This window comes from Phoca vitulina, unplaced genomic scaffold (assembly GCF_004348235.1).
Source record: "Phoca vitulina isolate PV1807 unplaced genomic scaffold, GSC_HSeal_1.0 scaffold54, whole genome shotgun sequence".
NCBI classification, from domain to species: Eukaryota; Metazoa; Chordata; class Mammalia; order Carnivora; family Phocidae; genus Phoca; species Phoca vitulina.
Window position 1 is genome coordinate 2,785,396 of NW_022589757.1, and position 22,505 is coordinate 2,807,900.

At 38.5% G+C, this 22,505-nt stretch overlaps 1 protein-coding gene across 1 annotated transcript in view; it reads left to right on the top strand.

Annotated features, from left to right (window-relative positions):
• Positions 1-22,505, top strand: part of ADSS2 (adenylosuccinate synthase 2) — a 33,230-nt gene continuing 10,725 nt past the window's right edge. Inside the window, exons 1-7 of the mRNA XM_032389340.1 lie at positions 1-461; positions 11,454-11,556; positions 12,324-12,392; positions 14,474-14,524; positions 21,023-21,089; positions 21,348-21,455; positions 22,365-22,446. Coding sequence (XP_032245231.1) covers positions 279-461; positions 11,454-11,556; positions 12,324-12,392; positions 14,474-14,524; positions 21,023-21,089; positions 21,348-21,455; positions 22,365-22,446 — 663 coding nt within the window. The 5' untranslated portion in view covers positions 1-278. The remainder of the gene's footprint in view (positions 462-11,453; positions 11,557-12,323; positions 12,393-14,473; positions 14,525-21,022; positions 21,090-21,347; positions 21,456-22,364; positions 22,447-22,505) is intronic.

The following is a 22,505-nucleotide window of genomic DNA, read 5'->3' on the forward strand; positions in this document are numbered from 1 at the left end:
GGTCCCGGGTGGCGGCGGTTGCCGCCACCGGGGCCTCTTCCTGCGGGCGGTTCTGCGGCGGCCTGCGTGCGCGGGGCAGTCATGGTCGCCCCTTGAGTGGGCTGTGGAGGAGAGCGGGGCGGGGCCTGGCTGGAGGGTGGTGGCCCGGCGGGGGCGGGGGCGGGGCCGGACTCTGGCTCCTTCTTCCTCCGCATGTGGCTGGCGGCCGCAGAGCAGTTCAGTTCGCGCACTCCTCGCCGCCCGCGTCTCTTTCGGGCTCTCCTCGCGTCACTGGAGCCATGGCGTTCGCCGAGACCAACCCGGCGGCATCCTCCCTGCCCAACGGCGACTGTGGCCGCCCCGGGGCGCGGCCCGGAGGAAACCGGGTGACGGTGGTGCTGGGCGCGCAGTGGGGCGACGAAGGCAAAGGGAAGGTGGTGGATCTGCTTGCGCAGGACGCCGACATCGTGTGCCGCTGCCAGGTGAGGTAACCGGGATCTGACGGGAAGCCGGGCCCGAGAGCCCGGGCGCGGAACCCGGATCCGTCGTCCCAGAGAAGGTGTCACCTTGAGGTTCTCTCCTGCTCGGAGCTGCGGCGACGTGGAGAAATGGCGGGAGGTCAGAGACCCCTGACCTGAGGTCTTGGGCTGAGGGGTTGCGGTGGCGCTGGAGGAAAACCAGGGTTGACCCGGAGTCTTTGAGGAACGCGCGATGCCTGGGGAGTTGCAGTTTTCCGTCTGGGGGCCAGTACCCAGCCCCGAGGTTGGGGCCAGGGTGGGGGCGCGATGCGGTTTGAGTTTGAGGAGCTGCTGCCCGAGGCCTGCTCCCGACTACCGGCGGAGACCCCGCGCGGCCACAGAACTCCGCCATCGCGCGCCCACCCACCCACCCAGCGAGACCGAGTGGGAATGGATTGTTCTGAAGCGCCCGAAAACCCACTCGCCACTCCCCCCCACCTGCAGGCCCCCAGCATTCAGACCTTTGCCTCCTCCGGTCCACTTTGTTGACACGAGAACCCACCTCCGGGCTTTGGACGGTTAATGGCCCCGGTTTTTGACTCCGTACCCCGCGTATTAATATTAAGGGTAGATTATTTTTACTTGTTGGTCCCAGAGGAAAGAATCCCCGCTCTTTTGCGAGTGAGGCAAGTAAATACGTGGATGTCAAATCTGGTATTTAGAAATATTTACATTGTTACGCTCACATGGAAAGTGAACTTTCGGGAAATGGATTGGTAATGTACTTCCTACGGGGAGACACGTGGTTTTCAGTGTAAGCTTTCTTCCTATTTGTCGCTTGCTTTGAAGCAGCCTCTAGGCTACGCCTTTGTAAAGGCTCTTAGATAACTATTGCCAATTTCAAAATTCGAAATAGTTGAGCAATAACCACTTTCAAAACAAATTGTAATATATCTGAAACTGTTTACCTCTCAAGAGGATTTCTTCTTCATGAACATGGCACAATATGATGATGCCATGCTGTATATGTTCTAACAAGTTAGTAGGCCCGCTTTACTGAAAGCTTTCCACCTGAAACTGATTATCATTCTGAGCACGCAGAAACAAGGTAATCACAAGTACAGAAATGCTAAATGCAGAGATTCTGATTTGTCTTGTTTTTTGCATGCAGAAACACCCTGCCCATTTCTTAGCTAAGATAGGCGTTGCCTCTTAGTATTACCCCTAGCACCCCCACCACCTCTCCCCACCTTCGGATCTCTATTCCTCCACCCCTCTGGGGACACACTTACCTTAATACCTTACTCCTAAGCGTGTTTCCATTGAAGTCCTGCCCTACATTGCCTAAGGAGCTGCTCCGCAAGCCAGTTTTCACCTTACTTTTGCCTTAAAATCAGAACTGGCCGTGCTATAGGGAAAGAAGTACGAGAATACCTAACTCTTGCGGGTAGAAAGGGAGAGAGGCTGGTCCTGTTTGTCCCCTTCCATGTCGTTCCTGACCTCTTCCTTTCCTGGAAATAGTAATACTTAGGCTGAGTTACATTATGGGTTGTAAGAAGGTGTGGGAAATATAACGATCAATAGCATTTATTCTAAAAGATCCTCGATTTTAGTATTTCTTTGAAAAGTAGTAGAATTAGTTTGTAGATTGGAGAAGGTGTTACTATGTTATCGTGAACATACTCTTGACGAAGGTCATGGACCAATCTCATCTGATGGAAAGCCTAGAGAGAAGTGATTGAGAAGGAGCCAAGTTTGGCTTTAAACAGTTACCTGAAGATAGAGGAGGAACATTTGAGCGAACCTGTTAGGCAGACTTTCCTCTTCTGTAAACTTTGACTTTCTGCACACTTTATATAATTCTAAAATCTTTATATTCTAGTGCCTTTTAAGAACTCATCATTAGAAGGATTGCTACTAGTTTTGTTAGTGAAAGTAGACACAGAATGAATAGATTGAAGGATCTCTTTTGTGATTCACCTTGGTAACTTTATATTAATTGGCCAGCTCTAGCAAGCTGACTTCTCCTTAATGAACTTCTCCTGACTTATAAAACTGAAGACTCTGGAATGTTGAAATTTTTAGTGTGTGTAGAGCGCTGGGAAAGTCAGCATTAGAAAAGACATTTTAAGCTTGAATTGCCTTGTTTGATGATTTAAGTTCTGTGTATTACTGAAAATAGGTACTTTGTTAGAGCTTAATATGTGTTTTTGGTCATATTCATGCCCCAAACTCAAATTTTATGCAGATTTTTCTAGAAGTGGTATACACATAATGTATCCATAGTTTAACAATCGAATCATAAGAAATTTTTTCCAAAATAAAGTTTTTAAAAGAAAAACTGATATTGTATTTAACTGTATATTTTTAAAAATTTTTTATTATGTTAATCACCATTTAACTGTATATTTTAATATATCAAATGCCTTTTGGAAAGAATAGATGCAAAGCTAGTGGCATTTTCATCATCGGTGCACTTAAGGCCTATATTTCAGATTCAGGATTTATATGCAGTTATTTATAATTTGGTAAATTCTCTAGATACAAAAATATGTGTGTAGAACTTACATCAAAGGACTACCACTAGAAACATCTTAATTTCAAATTGATGTCTTTTAAGTAAAAGAAGTATAGGACCAACTCCAGGCCTAGTTCATTTATCCAACAATCACATAATGAGGATCTACAAGTGATACTCTTAGGGGAACTGCTTGGCCCCAGAGTTAAGCTGAAAAAGGCAGGGATTGTGCCCACAAGGAGTTTACAGTCTACTGGACAACAGCTACATAAGCAAGTATTGACAGGGTGGGGGTGGAGAGGGTACTAGTTTTTCAAAGGGTTAAGGTATGGGCAGAGAAAGGCCCCATTCTGGCAGCATAAAAGTAGCTGTCTCCCCCCGCTAGGCCAAATCCTCCAAAGTAAACTGTTATACTTTATTTATTTTGTTGAGTAGAAACTACAGAGATTTTAACTGTTGCACTTTCTACTACCTTTTTTTTTTTTTTTTTGCTACTTTCTGCTACTTCTTAAGCAAGGGCTTTTCTCCTGGAAAGCAAGCAAGGTAGTCTTGGAAGTTGCCTGTGATTGGGAATAGCTAGAACAGTATTTCCTTTCTTGGTGTGTCCCCCCCTCCCCCCCCCCCCCCCCCCCCAGGGTTTTAAAGTTAATATAAAGAGAAAATATTAACTAAAATTAATTATAAAGGGAAAGTCTGTCTTGTCACTTGTTATATATATAAAAGCTTGCTGTGAAGTAAATATAATGAAAAAAATGTTAATTTGTGGCTAGATGCTGACATCCACAGAAGGCTCTGAAACCAGCTATTACTAAGTCGAAAAAAATAAGTAAAAGCTCTAACAGCAGCAAACGGAGACTTTCTCCTTGGAATAATCAGAAAAATTGAGAGCTAATTTAAAAGGGATAGCTAAAGTGTTATGTAATGCCTTGACTTTATACAGCTAAAATTACCTCCCAGACCACTTCCCATAATTGGAAGGTGGTAGAGAATTAGTGTTTAAGGTAAACCATTCTTCCAGATTTATAGTAATTGCTGTTTCTGTGCCCCCTGACTATCAGTTGTTTTTTTTTTATATAGTTCATAGTATTCCCAAGTACATAAGTGTATACCAGTGTGTGGTGTACTTTGTTAGATCTTGCTTTCTTGGATTACTGTGTTTTCCCTGCTAGAAGTTTTCTCAAAAAGAGGACTTAATTCTTTTTTGTTGTTGTTGTTTTCCATAGCACCAAATACTCTGTGAGGCAGAGAGGAAGTAAATACTCAACAAATATTTATTAGGTGACTGGATCACCTCTAGAAATTTCTTTGAAACCAGTAGTTTAACCCTTTCCTGTAAATTATTTTAACATCTTCCTGGACAAGTTAATTGACTGATGGCATGAATTTAAGGTGGAATCCCCAGCATTTGTTGGATTAATATTTGTTACTTAGTATTTTAACTAGTACTTACTATATTGTACCATTATGTTCATAGGCTTTAATAGTTTATACTAAAGTCTTATCTCTTGTATCTGTTTGAAAATAGATAACTGATATTTGTATCTTTTTTTGTGTGTATTTTCTCAGCATATTTTAGTTGAATGCCATGTAATTCTAGTAGTTTTTGTCTGCTGAGGGCAGTAGATCTGAAAGTTTAGTTAATGAGGATGTCCCAAGTTGTTCACTAGTTAAGCCTGTTCTGTTGATAGACATAATATATAAATCCTGTCATTTGTATATAATAGTAGAGTAGTATATAACAGTGTATGTAATATATAATTTATTAAAAATATATAATCTTTACTTTTGAGGCATAAATTTTTTAAAAATGAGATCATCTCAGTGGTGTATGATCAATATTTTGTCTCTTTAGTTTTGGTGGGAATGGGTGGGTTAGTTGGGTAATTTTAAGTTACCTTTAGAACAGACTTTTTAAAGGAAGGGTCTTATTTATGAGAAATTTTTTTTGACTTGAAATCTGCCATTTCAGTGTGTTTTTAAGAAAATGTCTTTATAAATGTAATGATTAGGTGAATTTTTAATCAAGCATTTGTAAAGAGCTGCATCACACATCATGGGTTTATGCATTTTTTGGTTGCATGTCTGATTTTCCCATCTATGACCCTGGTTTAATAAGTGTGTATATTAGATTTAGGTACCTAGAGTCTAAAAGCTTCGTGATTAGGACCTAAGAACCTCCAAAGCTTTTCATCATGTGTATTTATCTGTGTGTGAAGCTGGAAGGTAACTATAATAACGTAAGGTAAAGTGGGTATCTTAAGCCTTTAGAAGATAACTGTGCAGTGTGCTTGGATGCCTTTGCTAAAAAGAAATTGGGATACCCTGTATGTTTTCTCTTTCTATCTAGTGTCTGGTTACTGTTGAATAGTTTAATTGATAAACTTACTGATAGTAACTTAACCTGTTCTACTTTGAAATCACAAGCTAATTGCAATTATATGACTTTTCATAAAAGAATAGTCATCCTTGGGGCACCTGGGTGGCTCAGTCAGTTAAGCATCTGCCTTCGGCTCAGGTCATGATCCCAGGGTCCTCGGGCTCCCTGCTCAGGAGGGAGTCTGCTTTTCCCTCTCCCTCTGCCCACCACGCCCCCCCCTCGTTCTCTCTCTCTCTTGCTCTCTCAAATAAATAAATAAACAAAATCTTAAAAAAAGAACAGTCATCCTTGTTGCTGTGGATTAACAAGTGTTTTAGTTTTGGCGAATAGTGAAATGTTTCACCTGGAAAGACAGACACAGGTCTTTACTAAGAAACCACAGGTAATAAGCATTGTCTCAAAACATTGTTAGGTTTCTAAGATGCTTGAAGACTCTAGGCAAGAAATAGGGACCCTTTTTTGTGGTTGCTGAAATAGTTCTGAGGCATGGGGTGTGAGGTCTTGCTGCTCTGTGCTGTAATCCAGGGCAGTCACTGTTCTTGATGGATGTTCACTTAGAGCTCTATGATTATAATACAGTGTTCATGTATTCAGAGCAGAAAGGACAAAGAGAAGACACATAGACCATTTTAGAGGCCTAAGTGGCCTGAGAAAGGCCTCCGGGCTGTGTGATTGTTAGCCCGGGACTCTTGGGTCTCTACTGTTGCTGGTAGAGATGCCATTGTTTGAGGTTTATAGCACTGCAGGAGGCCGTGGACACGTCTTTACCTCCTCGAACACAGCAGGAACTTGGGGTGGGGCGGGGCGGGCAGTGTAGTTTGGGGAAGAGGAAGACCTAATAGCAAACTGAGTTAAGAATCAGGAGTCACTTTTTTTTTTTTTTTTTTAATTTCCCCTGGACCTTTGGAGCTGCTTAATTAGAAACTTCCACATATCAGCATTTCCTGATCCAAACTTTTATTCTAGAGTTGGGCTTGACAGCTTCTGGTTCCCTCAGAACCAGAGGTTCCTCAAGGCACGGAAAGAAAATTATCTTCTTTCTTAAGCTTAAAACCAAATTGCTAAGTATACAGCTGAGAACAGTTACAAAATAACTAAATACTACTATATCATCCCTGTCGTGTTTTAGTTTTGTTCTTGACAGCATAACTATTAAAATTTGTAAGTTACTCATTTTTTATATTCAGTTTATCACCAGGGCAAGATGTGAACTTTAGAGAGCAAGCTGTATACATACCTTGTCGCAGTTAGTTTGTGTTGTGAATCATTTGGATTCTTTTGTTTGCAAGCAATGGAGAGAGACTACCTTAAGCAAAATGGGGATTTGTTTGAAGCAAGAGCCAGGTGGGGTGGCCAGTCCTGAGTGGCCTCAGGTAAAGGCAGCTCCGGGGATCTCAGCAGCCAGAACTGGCAACTTTATTATTATTTTTTTTTAAAGTATGCTCCCTTAAATGCCAGGCGTCACTAAACTAACTGCCTTCCTCGGTCTCAAAATCAGATTCCCAAGGGGGGAGGAGCTTGATTGTCTCAGGCTTGGTTGGATCAGGTTTCCCAGTCTGGATCAATTACTGTGGCCCGAGGGAATGATTACTATGATTTGCAAAATAAGGGGTTTGGGAGAGAAGGGGGGAAGAAGAGGGACTGAACACAAAAAGTATAGCTGACCTAGAGTTAATTTCAGATAGGAAAATACGGAAGAAGGAGATATTAGTTCTGGGTTATTCTTATTTGTGAATTGTTTGCTAACGGTCTTAATACAGTGTTGACCTAGGGTTTTTCTAGAGGGAAGAATGTTTGGAATTAAATAGGTTTTTATTGTTTTAACTCTAAAACTATGAAAATGAGCTATCTAAGTAATGGTTTAAAAAATGAAAATGTATACATCAGAAACTTTGATTTTTTAGCTTTGAGAACATAGAATTTTAGTTTTCTTTCCCCATCATCATGTTCTAGTTTATGTCAATGAGACATTTTTTTCTTGCTCATTAAGAAGCTTATTTAATATTTTTTTTTACATTTAATCTTAATGTAAGAATAATAGTCAAAATGAGTAAAATAAATGCCAAATTAGGGGATGTTTTGTGACTGCTGAGACCTGATTGGATTTTTTCATATATTTATTCTTTAATACAATGAATTTGCATTCATTCTTGGTATTCAGTACAGGAAAAGCCATCAGTAAGGCATTATAAACTTATGTTTTTCCTCAAAGAAACTTGCCACAGAATATGCAGTCACTTTGGGTTCACGCTGGTTTTTTGTTTCCTGGGGGTTTCGGGGGTATATTTCAAAATTTAAAATGTTTAGTATTTAAAATTTTTAAATGTTAAAAAATATTTTCTCTATTGATATGATTGATCTGGAAAACATTAATTGGTAGTCCACAATATTCTGTGTTTTTAGTTACGTAATATAAAACATACAGCTTTGATAATTAAAAGTGTTAAATGCTACATGAGTGACTGGGATCATGTGTTATGGGAATTTAGCAAAACAGCAAGAGGTAGTTACATGTAACTAATCATCTGAATAATGATTAGTACTGTATAAATTAGGGATAATTTATCAAGTTTGCAGAAATTTTGCATTGAGAAGCTAATGGTACATTCCTGTTAAAAGTAGACAAGAAAATATTTATCTCTTAACATGTATATAGTTCTCTCTGGCCTCCCCAGTGCTACTTATAGAATTATTAAATGTGATTAAAAATATGTGTTCTTGCTACTTACTCTGGCACCCACCATAGAGTTGCCCATGTGAGAGGCAGTGAAATCACAGATGTGGAACCCGCAGTTCAAGCTCTCTGCCCTTGTAATTTGCTGGAGGGTGAGGGTGGGTAGGTGAGGTGGTGGTTGGCAATGGTGCTCATATCGAAACCTTGTTTTGCTGTTTGCTAATACATGTGACCTCTCCTTGGACCCGTATAATCTATGTTTGGAGACAACTGCCTGAGCTCCCAAGGTGATTTTTGTATATTCCACACAATTTATAAATATTTTATGTTAGCATCCAAATAGACACTTCAAATTTGAAGCTTCATCTGTTGCATTTTGTAAAACATGACGGTATACTAAAACTTATTTCATGTCTAGATCGCCTTGTCAAGAAACTCCTTAGTAGCTCCTTCTCCGTTCACCTTAGGAATCTTTTCTCTGCATAGTTGTGTGTTTTAACATTAGAAACCGTCATACCCCAACCCGCCTTAGGGCCCTAATGACCAGATATACTAATACGCACACTTACATTTTTCTCCCCTTGCTCCTTAATAGGATAATCTAGGGTTATTCTGGGTATATTTAACAATTTTTTTTTGTTCAACCAAGTAGAATTTAAAATAGATTTAAATCATATAGTAAGCTTTAATAGGACATTGGTTATTGAAGGGGTTGGTTAATGTTGGAGTAAGCTCAGATGGTCAGTAAAGTGATTCAAGCCTTTTGCAGCTGAACTTTTCCAGCTCAAACCACCACCTATAAACTTGGAAGAACTTACAGATTAAACCAATTTATCCCCCTAACATCATCTAACACGATGGGTCACAACCACCTGCCTCACAGAAAGAAACATCTCTTTGTTAGTTACTGCCACCAGTACTGCCTATCGGTAAAATATTATCTAAGAGAGTATGGTTTTGTTACACAATAAGAACATAATTGAGCACCACCGAGTTAATAATTGTTTCAGCAAAAGATTTATGTTAGTATCTCTATAAAAATAATTTTGTGGGAGCGCCTGGCTGGCTCAGTCGTTAAGCGTCTGCCTTCGGCTCAGGTCATGATCCCGGGGTCCTGGGATCGAGCCCTGCATCGGGCTCTCTGCTCTGCGGGAGGCCTGCTTCTCCCTCTCCCACTCCCCCTGCTTGTGTTCCCTCTCTCTGACTCTGTCAAATAAATAAAATCTTTAAAAAAAAATAATTTTGTGTATATTAGGGAGACTTACTTAAAGATCTACTCCAAAAGTTACGGTGTAGTTTTTTTATCTTAAGCAAATGATGGATTAAAAAAATAAACTGATTTTGCTGAAATAATCTTGACTGTTTTTTTTTGTGTGTGTGGCAAAGTTACTAGTACTTTATAACAGTTTAGTAAAAATTTATTAGAGTCAGTGATTTATAACAATTTAGAATTTAGCATCTTCGTAGGGTCCCAAGAAATTTTAATGAGCTTCATATTCTGAAAAGACTTTTCCTGAAAGTTTGGGGGAGGTTTCCTAAATCATAAAAAGTCATGATAAAAAGGCTAATATTGGTAGGAGGGATAAAGTAAAAGAAATGCTGTAAAAACCAAAGTAAGAATTGTCCTGTGGGTTATTTTTATTTTAGGAGTCTATCAGAATTGGTGATAAGCTTGCACAAGTGTGAATAATAACGTGTGTACCAGGAAGTGTATTGTGACATTGTTTATAATGACAAAAGGTTGGAAACAACCGGTCTGCCTGTCTTGTGGGACCAGGTAAATTCCGTGTCCGCACAAGCAGCATGACAGTGCCGCTGTTATGAGATGGTTTGGCTTACAGGATGAGGAACGTGCACTCAGATTTGCTAAAACAAGCTGCCCAGGTGTATATAGTTTGCTACCATTTGTATGTGTGGAATAAAACAACATACAAATACCTGTTTGCTTATGCAAAATTCCCTCAGGAAGGACACCAAAAACTGGTGGTAGCTGGCCCGCAGGAGGGGGGGGGGGGGGGGGGGAGAGGAGCGTTCCGGAAGCCTTCACTTGCACTGCGTATCCTCGGTGCCTTTTGTATCTTATGCAGATGTTTCCTGTTTAAAAAAAGAGTCACTAGTTCTGTTGGTATATGGAGGGAGGGAAGGAGGTATTGTTTACCACGTGGCCTCTGTGCTGTTGTCTTCCAGACTTCAGGCCCCACTGTCGAGGCTTGTTTTGTTTTAAACACACCTGACGTACACTAGTCTCCAAGTAAGGAATTCTTTGCTTTGTAGCTGTGCAAAACACAGTGTAAGTAGGCATTTCCTTTTTGGAGGATTTTTTTTTTTTGCAGGACCTGTTTTCTGCATTTTTTGTGAATTTGTGATTGGTGATGATTTGGTAAAAAATAAATAACATTCATTTTGTCAAAAATAGCCACGGGATCAAGTTAAACCAGTCATTCTCAGGGGACATAGTTTTGATTGGTATTGTTTTAAAGTCCAGCCAGGATGTTGTTAAGGTTTGTTTGTTGCAAATATATTCCTGGTTTGTTTGCTTTTAACTTTTTGTTATTATCGTGTAGAAGTTTAAGCATATAATCAGTTGATTTGTGTTTTCTTCTATGTTTTTTAAACCTAGAAATTAGAAAAATTATCTGGTCACTTGATCAGTCTGCTGTGTACCTGATTTTTCTAATCTGACTTCATATCTTGCTTTTTCTTGACCATTTTAGGACTGAGCTTCAGGAAGTTTCACTATGGGTTTATAGTATGTTTCTCAGCTTAGAGATTCCTTGACCCAGTGTATTATTATTTTATCCAGAGATGAGTGGATTCAGGGATTGGTACCAAACAGACTCACAGGATTGATTTATAAATTTAAAAATTAGAGTCTCAGGGTAGCCAATATTTGAGGAGTTCCTTGGGAAATTTCCTAGTTGATAAGTCCATGTAAGAATACAAATTTCAGGTCACAAAGCTCTTGATACCCTCTGAATACAATGGGAATTGCATGAATGTTTACATCAAGTTAGGGTAACTGGATAGATTACTCTTTTCTAATTTAGGGATTTTTCTGTGTTTGGATAAAATATCATGGATTTTTGATTAGATTGCTACATGTCCTATAGTGTTCCAAGAACAAAATAATTTGTTCCCTGTACTTTTTTCACAATTTTTTCTCTTTTAAGAGGGTGTATGTTTGTCTACCTTCCAGAAACCTGAATTCCCCAGTTTTCTAGATCCTGTCAGGAAAGAAACCACTCTATGTACTATGATGGGGAAAGAAGAGAGGGTAGCCAAAATATTGTGAAGCCAGTAAAGAATATGTATTTGTGGCAAATACATACTTGGGTTTTCTTAAGTTATATTGACATTTTTGGAAGAAATTATTAGTTCACTTTGGAAGGGAGATGTGTTACTTGTCATATTTGTCAGGTTCAATTTTTCCCTATCTTGTACTTTCAGGGAGGAAATAATGCTGGCCATACAGTTGTTGTAGATTCTGTGGAATATGATTTTCATCTTTTACCCAGTGGAATAATTAATCCAAATGTTACTGCATTCATTGGTAAGTGTATAAACTGAACCACTTGGGGTTTTTCCTCCCCTCAATTGATAAAATTGTGTTCATTTTTCATTATCTGAGCTGATTTCATCTCTCATTACACAAATGATTCATGGATCCCTTATTAATCTTGACCTTGGTACCTTCTGGAATATACCTGACTGGCTATTTTACACCTCTGTCTTTTAGCACTGATACTTTTGGAATGATTTGCATTTAATTGTGGTCATTGGCAATCTTAATTTTATAAAGCAGATCATCAAGTCAGCTTTCCAAACACTGATGCACACACAGTAAGCAATACAGGAGGTGTTTCATGGATTGATTCTGAACCCTTATAACATGATGCAGTCTGCAATCTTTTCTTCTAGGTTTTTATCTTTAAAAGTGCTAATCACAACCCACTAAATTGATTTTATGACCACTAATAGGGTATGATTCCCTAATTTGAAAGACCTTGATTTAGCGTCTACTGTACTGTAACTAGAACAACATAACTTGGTTCTTTCAAAAGAACAGTTTTACTTTGTTTCAAAGAAATTTCAAATTATGTCAAATGTGATACTAGTGTTTTATATTCTATATGTTATGTATTTACGTTACACTACTGTTTAAAACTTGGAATCATTTCTGTGGTAACTCCCTTGATAAATCAGATGTCCCATTTGTCAAAGTCCTTTACTCTTTCACTATTCTAGATAAGGGTTATCGTAGATGTCTGTATTATAAGTATAGATATTTAAGGTTAGGATTTGTTTGCTTTCCTTTAGGAAATGGTGTGGTAATTCATCTTCCTGGATTATTTGAGGAAGCAGAGAAAAATGTCCAAAAAGGAAAAGGTATGGAAAGAATGACCACTTTGCCTGGGGACTAGTTTATTTTTTGGAAAGTTCATTGGGATCTCATGTCAGACAAAGTTAACATTTTGTCTTATACTTTATTTTTTTTAAAGATTTTATTTATTTTGACAGAGAGAGACAAAGCAAGAGAAGGAACACAAGCAGGGGGAGTGGGAGAGGGAGAAGCAGGCTTCCTGCTGAGCAGGGAGCCAGACATGGGGCTGGATCCCAGGACCCTGGGATCATGACCTAGCCGAAGGCAGACGCTTAACGACTGAGCCACCCAGGCACCCTTTGTCTTAATACTTTAAAATTGCTGGTTATTGTAGGACAAATTTTTCAATGTCATTTAAATTGTTTTCATTTTAATCAGTATTTTAAGCAAAAGACACACATAATGTCATTGTGTAAACCCTGATTTTTTTTTTTTACCTGGGTCATCTGCAGAATGTCCCTTTAGGTTGCTGGAATTGCTATCCACTGGAGGTGAGACTCAGGGATTCCTGAGTTCCTTTTGTCATTTGTGCTCAAGTCGGCGTCCCCATCTCCCAAACCAAACATTAGCTTCCTGAGTCAGGAAACTAGTGAGGTCCCCTTTGCACACTGTCAGTCAGTCTTGTTTCTGTTGGTCATACAACCCAGGGATAAAAGAGGCTTGTTTTATCCCTCCCTCCAAATGAGGGAAATGCTCCTTCTATGACAAAGAGTCACTTCCGTCTCCCCCCAAAAAATTTTTTAAAGGCTTAATTTCCTGCCCTTACTAATCTCTTTTGGATTTTTGGAAGGCTGTTTACATTCAGTTTGGCTGCCTTACTAGGGTTTCAGGGGAATTTGGTCATGCAAATAATACTCAGTTGAGGAAAAGTATTGTTTCCCCTTAGCTCAGCTCATATTTAAAATACTCAATTCCATTACGTAACAACGTTACGTTTATTGTTCAGGAAAAGTAGCAATCCGACCTCAGGTGTTCCTGACGACTAAATCTGACTTCACAGAATCCTGCCTGCCCTCCTACCATCTCTTTGTCCTCTGCATTTTTTACCTAGGTGTTGCTGGCTGCTTTTGAATTTTGTCAACTTGAGGTTCCCATGCTGCCCTCTGTTCTCCTTCATCCCCTTTAAAAATTTTGCCCTCCTTTCTTTTTCCTTTCAGCCTGTCTGATCCAGCTGAATCCATTTTACTGATTTTCTTTGTAATATTTTCTGTATAATATGCCTGAAGCTAACTTTAGAATACATACTTAATGTCAAAAACAGCTAGAGAGGGGGAGGCTTAATATTCCCGTTTCACTGTTAGCACTTCCTCTTTATAAGGAATCATTTTCGAAACACATCTTTGGATATTATCAAAATTAACAGCTAATTTTGAATATCTAGATACTAGTTTTGAAAATGTTTAGAGCTTGGCAGCTTATTCTTAGAATGCATGTAGCTTACTAAGGTACTGTCTTTGAAGAAACCTATCCATTTAGATTCATTTATTCATTCAGCAATAGTTCTTTGAACATTTATGGGCTGATAGGCCCCATGCTATGAGAATTCATGGCCCTTACTCTCAGGCATTCACAGCTAAATGGGGAGATACGTATGCCACCTTACAAGTCAGTGTAGTAAGGGCAGTATAGTTGATAGACCTTTGGAGGAATTAGTGAGAACATTTTATTATTTCATTTAATCCCACCTTTTTATAATTGTCTTTTGGGAAAGGGTTCTATTCCCCAGATAACCCTTTTCTTGAAATTCTCCTCCAGCTCTGCAGCTAATTTCCCCTCCCCTGCTTCTAACAAAAATGACCTTTACCTCTCATTTGCTTTTGAATTCTTAGAAGTATTTTATGTGGACTTGGCTGGCTTGAGTTTGGAGCTGTTTAGGATAAAACATTTAGAAAGAGAATTTGTGAATGAGTGTAAATATAATGAATGACAGGTGAGAAAATTCTTGTTTAAACGTATTTCCCATACAGAAGACAAGATGTGTAAGTGATTACTTCCGTGAAAAACACTTTTAAACATTGTATTTCTAAAGAAATTGAGATGTTATACAAAGTGTTTAATAAGCTGTATCTTTTTTCTCCTTCTCTAGGTCTGGAAGGCTGGGAAAAAAGGCTTATCATATCCGACAGAGCTCATATTGGTAAGGGGCACATAATGCATTTAACTGTCTTATTATCAGACACTTGTCACGTGGAAGCATTTAGTAGCCAATTTTTAATTTTAGTGAAAACTAAGTAAGATGGATTATAATAGTTGGGGCTCCAAATACATGAAATCTTAGTAATTTTTTTCTTTTTTCTCTGTTGGTAAAGGACTAGGCTAAATTTTACCTGTTTCTGAAGAGAGAATTAGCTAACCAAATGAATCATAAAAGCGGTATTTCACAAGATATCTCTAATTCTATTATAAAATATACCACATCAAAATACAAAGAGCATATACTTGCACATTAATTATGTAAAAGCAGGTCTGCTATCTGGCATATCTGAAGAGTGACTCTTTGTGTCTGAAATGTAATATTGCAGCTTTTTCAATGGTTCAGACTTTATCCAGAGTAGCCTTCTCCTCCGTGATTAGTTAGAGCAAACTGGATTCTAAAATTAATTTCAACCACCACTAATAAATTTGAAGTTTGTTTCCCTGTTACTATCTATCTGATGTGATAGAATTGTTAATTATCGAGACAATAACCAGGAAAGAGAGAATGGACTGGTACAAACTCTTCAGTTGTATTTAAATACAGGTGTCCTCTGAGGCAGTGGCTACTCTAGTTTTAGCATGACCCCCATGACCCCCATTTAAGAGCAGCCCATTAGGGGCACCTGGGTGGCTCAGTCTGTGAAGGGTTTGACTCTTGACCTCAGTTCAGGTCTTGATCTCAGGGTGGTGAGTTCGAGCCCCGTGTTGGACTCTATTCTGGGCATGGAGCCTACATTTAAAAAACAGAAAAAGAGCAGCCAATCAAAATTCTTAAGTATCCATGCCTCCAAATAACAATCAGAGCCTTGAAGCCTATGCGTAGCCTCAATAACCCAATAAAATAACTTCTTTGAAGTAAACTGTGCTGGATTGACCTGTATTACTCACTTTTTCTAGCCTCTTTAGAAGCTTATTAGATCATTGACTTTAGACCTTTCTTTTCTTTATATAAGCATTTAAAGCTGCACAGGTGCCTTTAATACTACTTCAGCTACATTCCACAAACACTGACATGTTGTATGTTTATTTCCATTCAGTTGAAAATACTTTGTAATTTTTTTGTGATTTCTGTTTGTGAGTTATTGAGAAATATGTTTAAATTTCTAAAGATTGGATGATTTTTCTGATTTCTCTTATTTCTAATTTTGTTGTAGACAGCGAATATACTTTATGTATGATCTCCATCTTTTTAAATTTGTTGAGACCTTTTTTATGGCCCAGTACAGGGTCTGTTTTGGTCCATGTTCCACATGCACTTAGAATACGTGTTCTGTTGAGAGTTATTGAGTGTTCTTGAAGTGTCCTTTAAACTGTGTTCAAATCTTCTGTGTCCTAGTTGATATTTTTCTACTTGCTATCAGTCACCTAGCATGTTGAAACCTCCAACAAGAGTTGTGGATTTGTCTATTTTTCTTTTTGACTCTTGTCCGTTTTTGCTTTGCTTTGAAGCTCAGATAGATTGCATGTATATTTAAATTTATGTTTTTGATGAGTTAACTCTTTCATCATGATGAAATATCCTCTCTTTCTATGTAAATATTCCTTATTCTGAAGCCTGCTTTGATATTAATATAGCCAGCAGAGCTTTCTTAAGAACAGTATTTGCATGGTATATCTTTTTCAATCTAATAATCATTAACCTACCTATATCTTTATATTTACAGGGCATCTATTATAGACTAAATAAATGCTTTTTATTCATTGTGACAGTGTTGCTTTTAACTGAAGTGTTTAGATCATTTATTTTTAATATAGTTAATTATCAGTATGATTGCATTTATATCTGCTTTTTGTTTTCCCTTTGTTCCTTTTGTTGTCTTTTTTCTTCCTTTTCCTGATTTCTTTTAGATTTAACGTTTTAAAGATTATCTGCACTATTAGTTTATTAGTTTATACCTCCTGTTTTGTGAATTTTGGTAGTTGTTCTGGGATTTGTAATATACAACTTTAAATCATCATTATCTACCTTAAAATAATATAACATTTAACTCAAGCTTTTTACAAGGAAATGTTCCCATTTCCCTCGTCCAGTCCCTTGTGTCATTATTGTCATACATTTCATGTCTACATTGTTCTGAACTCTATAATGTGTTCTTAATATTTTTGCTTTGAGCAGCCAGTTTCCTTATAGAGAAATTTGAAAATGAGTCCAGTTCTTTCTTTAGCAATTATGCAAGAAACTATTATAATTGTGCCCTGTCTTATTGAAACTCATAACAAAATTTGTAATATAAGAGATCCTTATTGAGGGAAAGAGACCTGAGAAGTGGCTGAGACTTTAAATTTTTTTGAGCATTTGAAATGCAGGTTGTTGGGTGTCTGTCCTATGACTCAGCAGCTCCCTGTTGAAAGACCACTCGGTGCCCGGTGTGGTGGTGGACACTGAGGATTCAGAAAAGACCAATAAAAATTCCTAATGGAGCTTATAGTACAGTAGGGAGAGACAGATAATAAACAAGATAAATATGTGATAAATGTACCATGGCATGCAGTGATAAGTTCTAAGGAGAGAAAGGAGCCATGGGTAGTGTCTGGCAGTTTGTAGGAGGTGGGTAGGGATCTATAATTTTAGATAAAGTGGCTGGGGATGCTTCAGTGTGAAGATGACATTCACATCATCTGCTAAAGGAGATGACCGATGAATAAGTTCTAGAGACACGAAGTACAGCACTGAAGCTGTAGATAACAATGCCGTATTGTGACTTAAAAATCTGCTCAGAGGGTATGTCTCATGTGAAGGGACCATGATTTAAAGAACAAAAAACAAAAACACTTAGGGGAAAGAAGACCTGAGGAGATAGGAGAAGCCAGCAAAGTGGATATTACAGGTACTGAGGCTCACACTGGACACATTCATATGGTTTAACATTAATAGTGTTAATAAAACTCAACGGTAATAATAAAAAGATAGTGTTAATAAAACTTACCTACTGAACGTGTATAATCATCTTTTATTTTAAAAATTAGACTGAGTTCCCAAGGCAGCATTTTTTGTTTTTAGTATCTAGGCTATAGAAAATGGAAGAGATACTCAAAGCAACTTCACACAAAGACTGTTCTCTCAAAAACAGTATTAGTGGAGGTATTAAGGCTCCATGCTACAATGGAGCTTTATGAAAGTAATTATTCTGATTTCACTAATAGCTCCCTGGGGCCTAGAAAAACCTAAAAAACATTAGCTCTATGCCAAGGTACTAAATTAACTTCTGAAAAATATGGTTTACCTGCTTTCCATCAACCATTTACTTGTGATTTGCCAGGTGCCTTTGTAACTTATTTGAACATAGAAAATAACAAAAATACTTAAATGCAAAATATCTTTTCATTCAAAAGAAATGGCTTCTTCCAACATCTCAGTTTTTGTCATGACTGATTTACAAAGTTCGAGTTTAATGAAACAGCTTCTTAAGAACTATTCTGGCCTCTCAAAAGTAGATAAGAAAGGCTATAAGCTATATACTAAATTAAGAGCATGACAATAAACTAATCCCTATAGTATAGGATAGCTATTATTAGAAATAAGTAAACATTTTAACATTGCACACAATACACAAAGTGCACAATAAGTATACAATATTTTACCCCTTTAACCACTGACTACCTTGTTATGCTTTGCCAGCCAAGCATGTGAAGGACCTATACACTGACAACTGTAAGACACGGATGAAAGAAATTAAATCAGACACAATAAATGGAAAGATGTTTTGTGCTCATGGATTGGAAGAATTAGTACTGTTAAAATGTCCATACTACCCGAAGCAATCTACAGATTTAGGGCAATCCCTATCAAAATTACAGTGGTATTTTTCACAGAAATAGAACAATAGAACAAATATAACTTGTTTGGAACTACAAAGAAATGGAATAGTCAAGGCAGTCCTGAGAAAGAAAACCCCAAAACCCCACAGACTCAAAGATAGGGAGAACATATTGGTAGTTGCCAGAGGCAGGCAGTTGGTAGTGCAAAATGGGCGAGGGTGGTCAAAAGTTACAAACTTCCAGTTACAGAATAAAAAAGTCACAGAGATGTCATGGACAGCATGGCGACTATAGTTAACAGTACTGTATGGCGTATTTGAAAGTTGCTAAGATAGCAGATTTTAGGAGTTCTCATCACGGGGCACCTGGGTGGCTCATTCGGGAGAGCATCCGGCTCTCTATCTCAGATCTTGATCTCAGGGTTGTGAGTTCAAGCCCCACGTTGGGCATGGAGCCTAGTTAAGAAAACAAAAAAGTTCTCATCACAAAAAAAAATTTGTGGCTGTTTATGGTGATGTATGTTAATTAAACTCACTGTGGTTGTCATTTTGCTGTGTATACAAATACCGAATCATTATGTTCTACACCTGAAGCTAATGTTATATGTCCATATATCTAAATTAAAAAAAAAAGCTACTCTGATGACCTTTCCTAGTTATTATCTACTCCCCCTCACGAAGGGTAACCACTATTCCCTCACAATAGATTGGTTTTGCCTGTGTTTGAATTTTATACAAATTATACATTTATATAATCTGTTGTGTCTGACTTCCACTCAGCAGTATGCCTGATTCATCCTTATTATTAAATGAAGCAGTATCTTATTTTCATTGCTGAATCGTATATCCCATTGTATGACTATGGCCCAATTTGTCCATTTTTACCGTTGATGAAACTTTGAGTCATTTCCAGTATTGAGTTATTATAAAAATACTGCTGTGCACATTCTTGTAAATATCTGTTGGTGTACAATATCCCAGTGTAGTTTAAGGATGTCATTGCTATCCAGTTCTGTGGCACTGAGGCAGATAGTGATTGACAGGATAATTTTAAATCCCACAATAAGAACGTAGTTTCTGTCTCGTGATCACCTCGTGTAGGGAGTGTTGGAACGCCCCTACGAGACCACTAGGGGAACCTGTTAGCCATACACAGCTGTGCTCACTAACCCTGCCAAGCAGAGGAGATGACTGCCTTGACAATTCTCAGCGTCTCAGAAAGGGGACCTAGGGCACAGAAGGCTTTAGAGGCTGGGCCAGTCAGAGGGTGGTTTAAGGTCAGATTTCCTCGGGTTTTTTTTTTTTTTAGTTTCAGCATCTATAACTACAACATTAGTCTTCTGATCCTGCCAAATAGTTCTTTTACACATGCCACCACTAGTTCTAGGAACCTTAGATTAGTCATTCTGTTTAAAATTCATACATTTCAGCTTATTTATTTAGACACAGTAACATTCATCAGTGAAAAGAAGCCATGGTTTAATGTACGGAAAATGACTAAATTGTACACTTTAAGTGGGTGAATTTTATGGTACATAAATTATATTCCCCTAAGGCTTTTTTGAAACAGAAGCCTTGATTAAAAGTTCGAAGACCAAATTCTAGGCTTGCCTGTTCCATAAAATCGCTATTTATTCAGTCAGTAAATATTTGAGAACTTGTAGGTGCAGGAAATCTGGTAAGCTAACTGACATGGTCCCAAGACTCCTAAAATACTGATAGGAGAGAGTGAGTGTGTGGGCGTGAGTACACGTGTGTGAGCAGGCACGGGATGAGGCACATTCAGACAGAAGCGTATGCCTTGTAGCCCAGGCTGTAGAAGAATGTGTGACCCAAGGGCAGAAAGGAGGGAGCCCCAGATGAAAGAGCAGGCTATGCAGGGAGGCCACATAAAAGAGTTCTTTTTCTTTTGAGCAATAGAAAGCCATTGACTTTTAAAGGCAAAAGGGGTAGTGACATCAAAGTTGTGTGTTGGAAAGATGGCTTTGCTGCATTCAAAATTATGAATTCAAGATGTCCAAGAGTGGAAATGTGCACACTCATTAGTTGGCTACAATTTTGGCTAGAGATGATGGAAGCTCATGAGAGAGAGAGAGAGATGTCAGAATAATCTAGAGATGTTTGGAGGGTAGAACCTGAAGAAAAGAGGGTATCCTAGTAAACTGAGTTTCCTAGAATTGTGGGGTACCCTCTTACCATTTTTAAAATAATACAGGTTGCAGTTAGTAGGAATTAACAATCAGGCATATTTTCATATTAGTATACCTGTTGGCATAATAAACCTTCACTCCCACCATTGCTGTTGCTTTTTAAAACGTATACATTTGGGGTGCCTGGGTGGCGCAGTCAGCTGAGCCTCCAATTCTTGGTTTTGGCTCAGGTCATGAGATCAAGCCCCACATCAGGCTCCATTCCTAGCACGGACTCTGCTTAAGATCCTCTCTCCCTCTCCCTTTGCCCCTCCTGCTCTTGCCCTCCCTCTTTTTCTCTCTCTCTCTTTCCCCCTCCCTCTCTCATAAATAAATAAATCTTTTAAAAAAAAAGGTATCTGTTTGATTAGTCATGATGAAATTAAGCTGAAGGGATTTATAGCTTAAGTAATTTAAAATTCAGTATGTTTTGCTCCTTCTGTATTACCTTTGTTTCAACAATAACCGTGATTTGTTTTTTTTTCCTCTCAGTATTCGATTTTCATCAAGCAGCTGATGGTATCCAGGAGCAACAGAGACAAGAACAAGCAGGAAAAAAGTAGGGTTTTTTGTTTTTGTTTTCGGTGCAGTTTAAGCATATCCAGACCCTAATGTTTAAAGTCTAGGCCAGAGGTTTAAGAAAAATTATTAGAATATCCTGTTTAGACTCCAGAGAAACCATAGGATTGTGAAAATAAACTTACAGAAAATAGCAAAACAGAAAGTAGTCAAAGTACCTTCATTCTTTGTGATGATATGACCACAAGAACTCCATTTTTCTTGTCTAACTCAAAGCTTGTTCTGATTTATTTTTAAGTTTGGGTACCACAAAAAAGGGCATTGGCCCAGTTTATTCTTCCAAAGCTGCTCGGAGTGGACTGCGGATGTGTGATCTGGTTTCTGACTTTGATGGCTTCTCTGAGAGGTAACTAACTTGTGTTTCAGAGTGGCAAGAGCAAATGGGATTTTTGGAATTTTTCAAATCCAGGATGCAAATTGGTAAAATCAGTATTCTAGTTGAAGAGTGGTGTTTGGCTTTTTTGGTTTTATTTGGACTTTAAAGTTATTTTTATTACTTAATTTCAAATTAAACTTCATGAAAAGTAACCTCATGATGATATCCTAGCAGTACCCTAAGAAGGCAAAGCCAAAATTATATTTAAGGATTGGAGTTTGGGATGGTTTGCTGAGAAACAGAGATTCCGGGGGGTGCTTTGGTGGGGTTACCACATCCCAGAGTCTTGACCCTCAGATTTTCAGTTCTGGAGACCCCCTGCCCCGCCACCTAGACATAATTAGGCTCTTAGGTACTGGTGAACTCTTGTGTCCCAGACTCCCCTTAAACAATAGAAATTGCCTCACTGACACTTACTCTCTAGAAAAATCTCCATGAGAAACCTAATCATCATCATCAAAGCTATATGGTGACTCTGTGATGGAGAGTTAGTTGGTTGTATTTAGTAACAGGTGGCATCAAAGCCCTACCTCTGTCTCTCTTAAAAGCATCATGCAGACCGCCCCCTTTTATTTTTCACACAGTGTAGTAAAATTCCTACTGAAGTGTTGTTACAGATTTTAGTTCTTCCCTCCACGCACATCACCCCGATTATGTTGTTGGTATTCCTAAATTTGAATAAAAAATACTGTTTTTGAGTGTGTCACTTATTCATATGACTGATCTGTTTAGATTTTATTTCTTAGAATGGAGCTTCAGTTTGGGATTCATTTGTTATAAGTGGTTTCAACACTTACCTACAGAAACCATTTGAATCGAATGATGTTATTCAGACTGTTTTTAATTGAGCTACTGTCTTGATTTATCTCTACTTCTCAGGTTCAGAGTTCTGGCTAACCAGTACAAATCTATATACCCCACTCTGGAAATCGACATTGAAGGCGAATTACAAAAACTCAAGGTAGTGCTTTCTGGCCTTTTTAATGTCCTTTTTAAAACTTGTTTGCCAGATTGGCATCT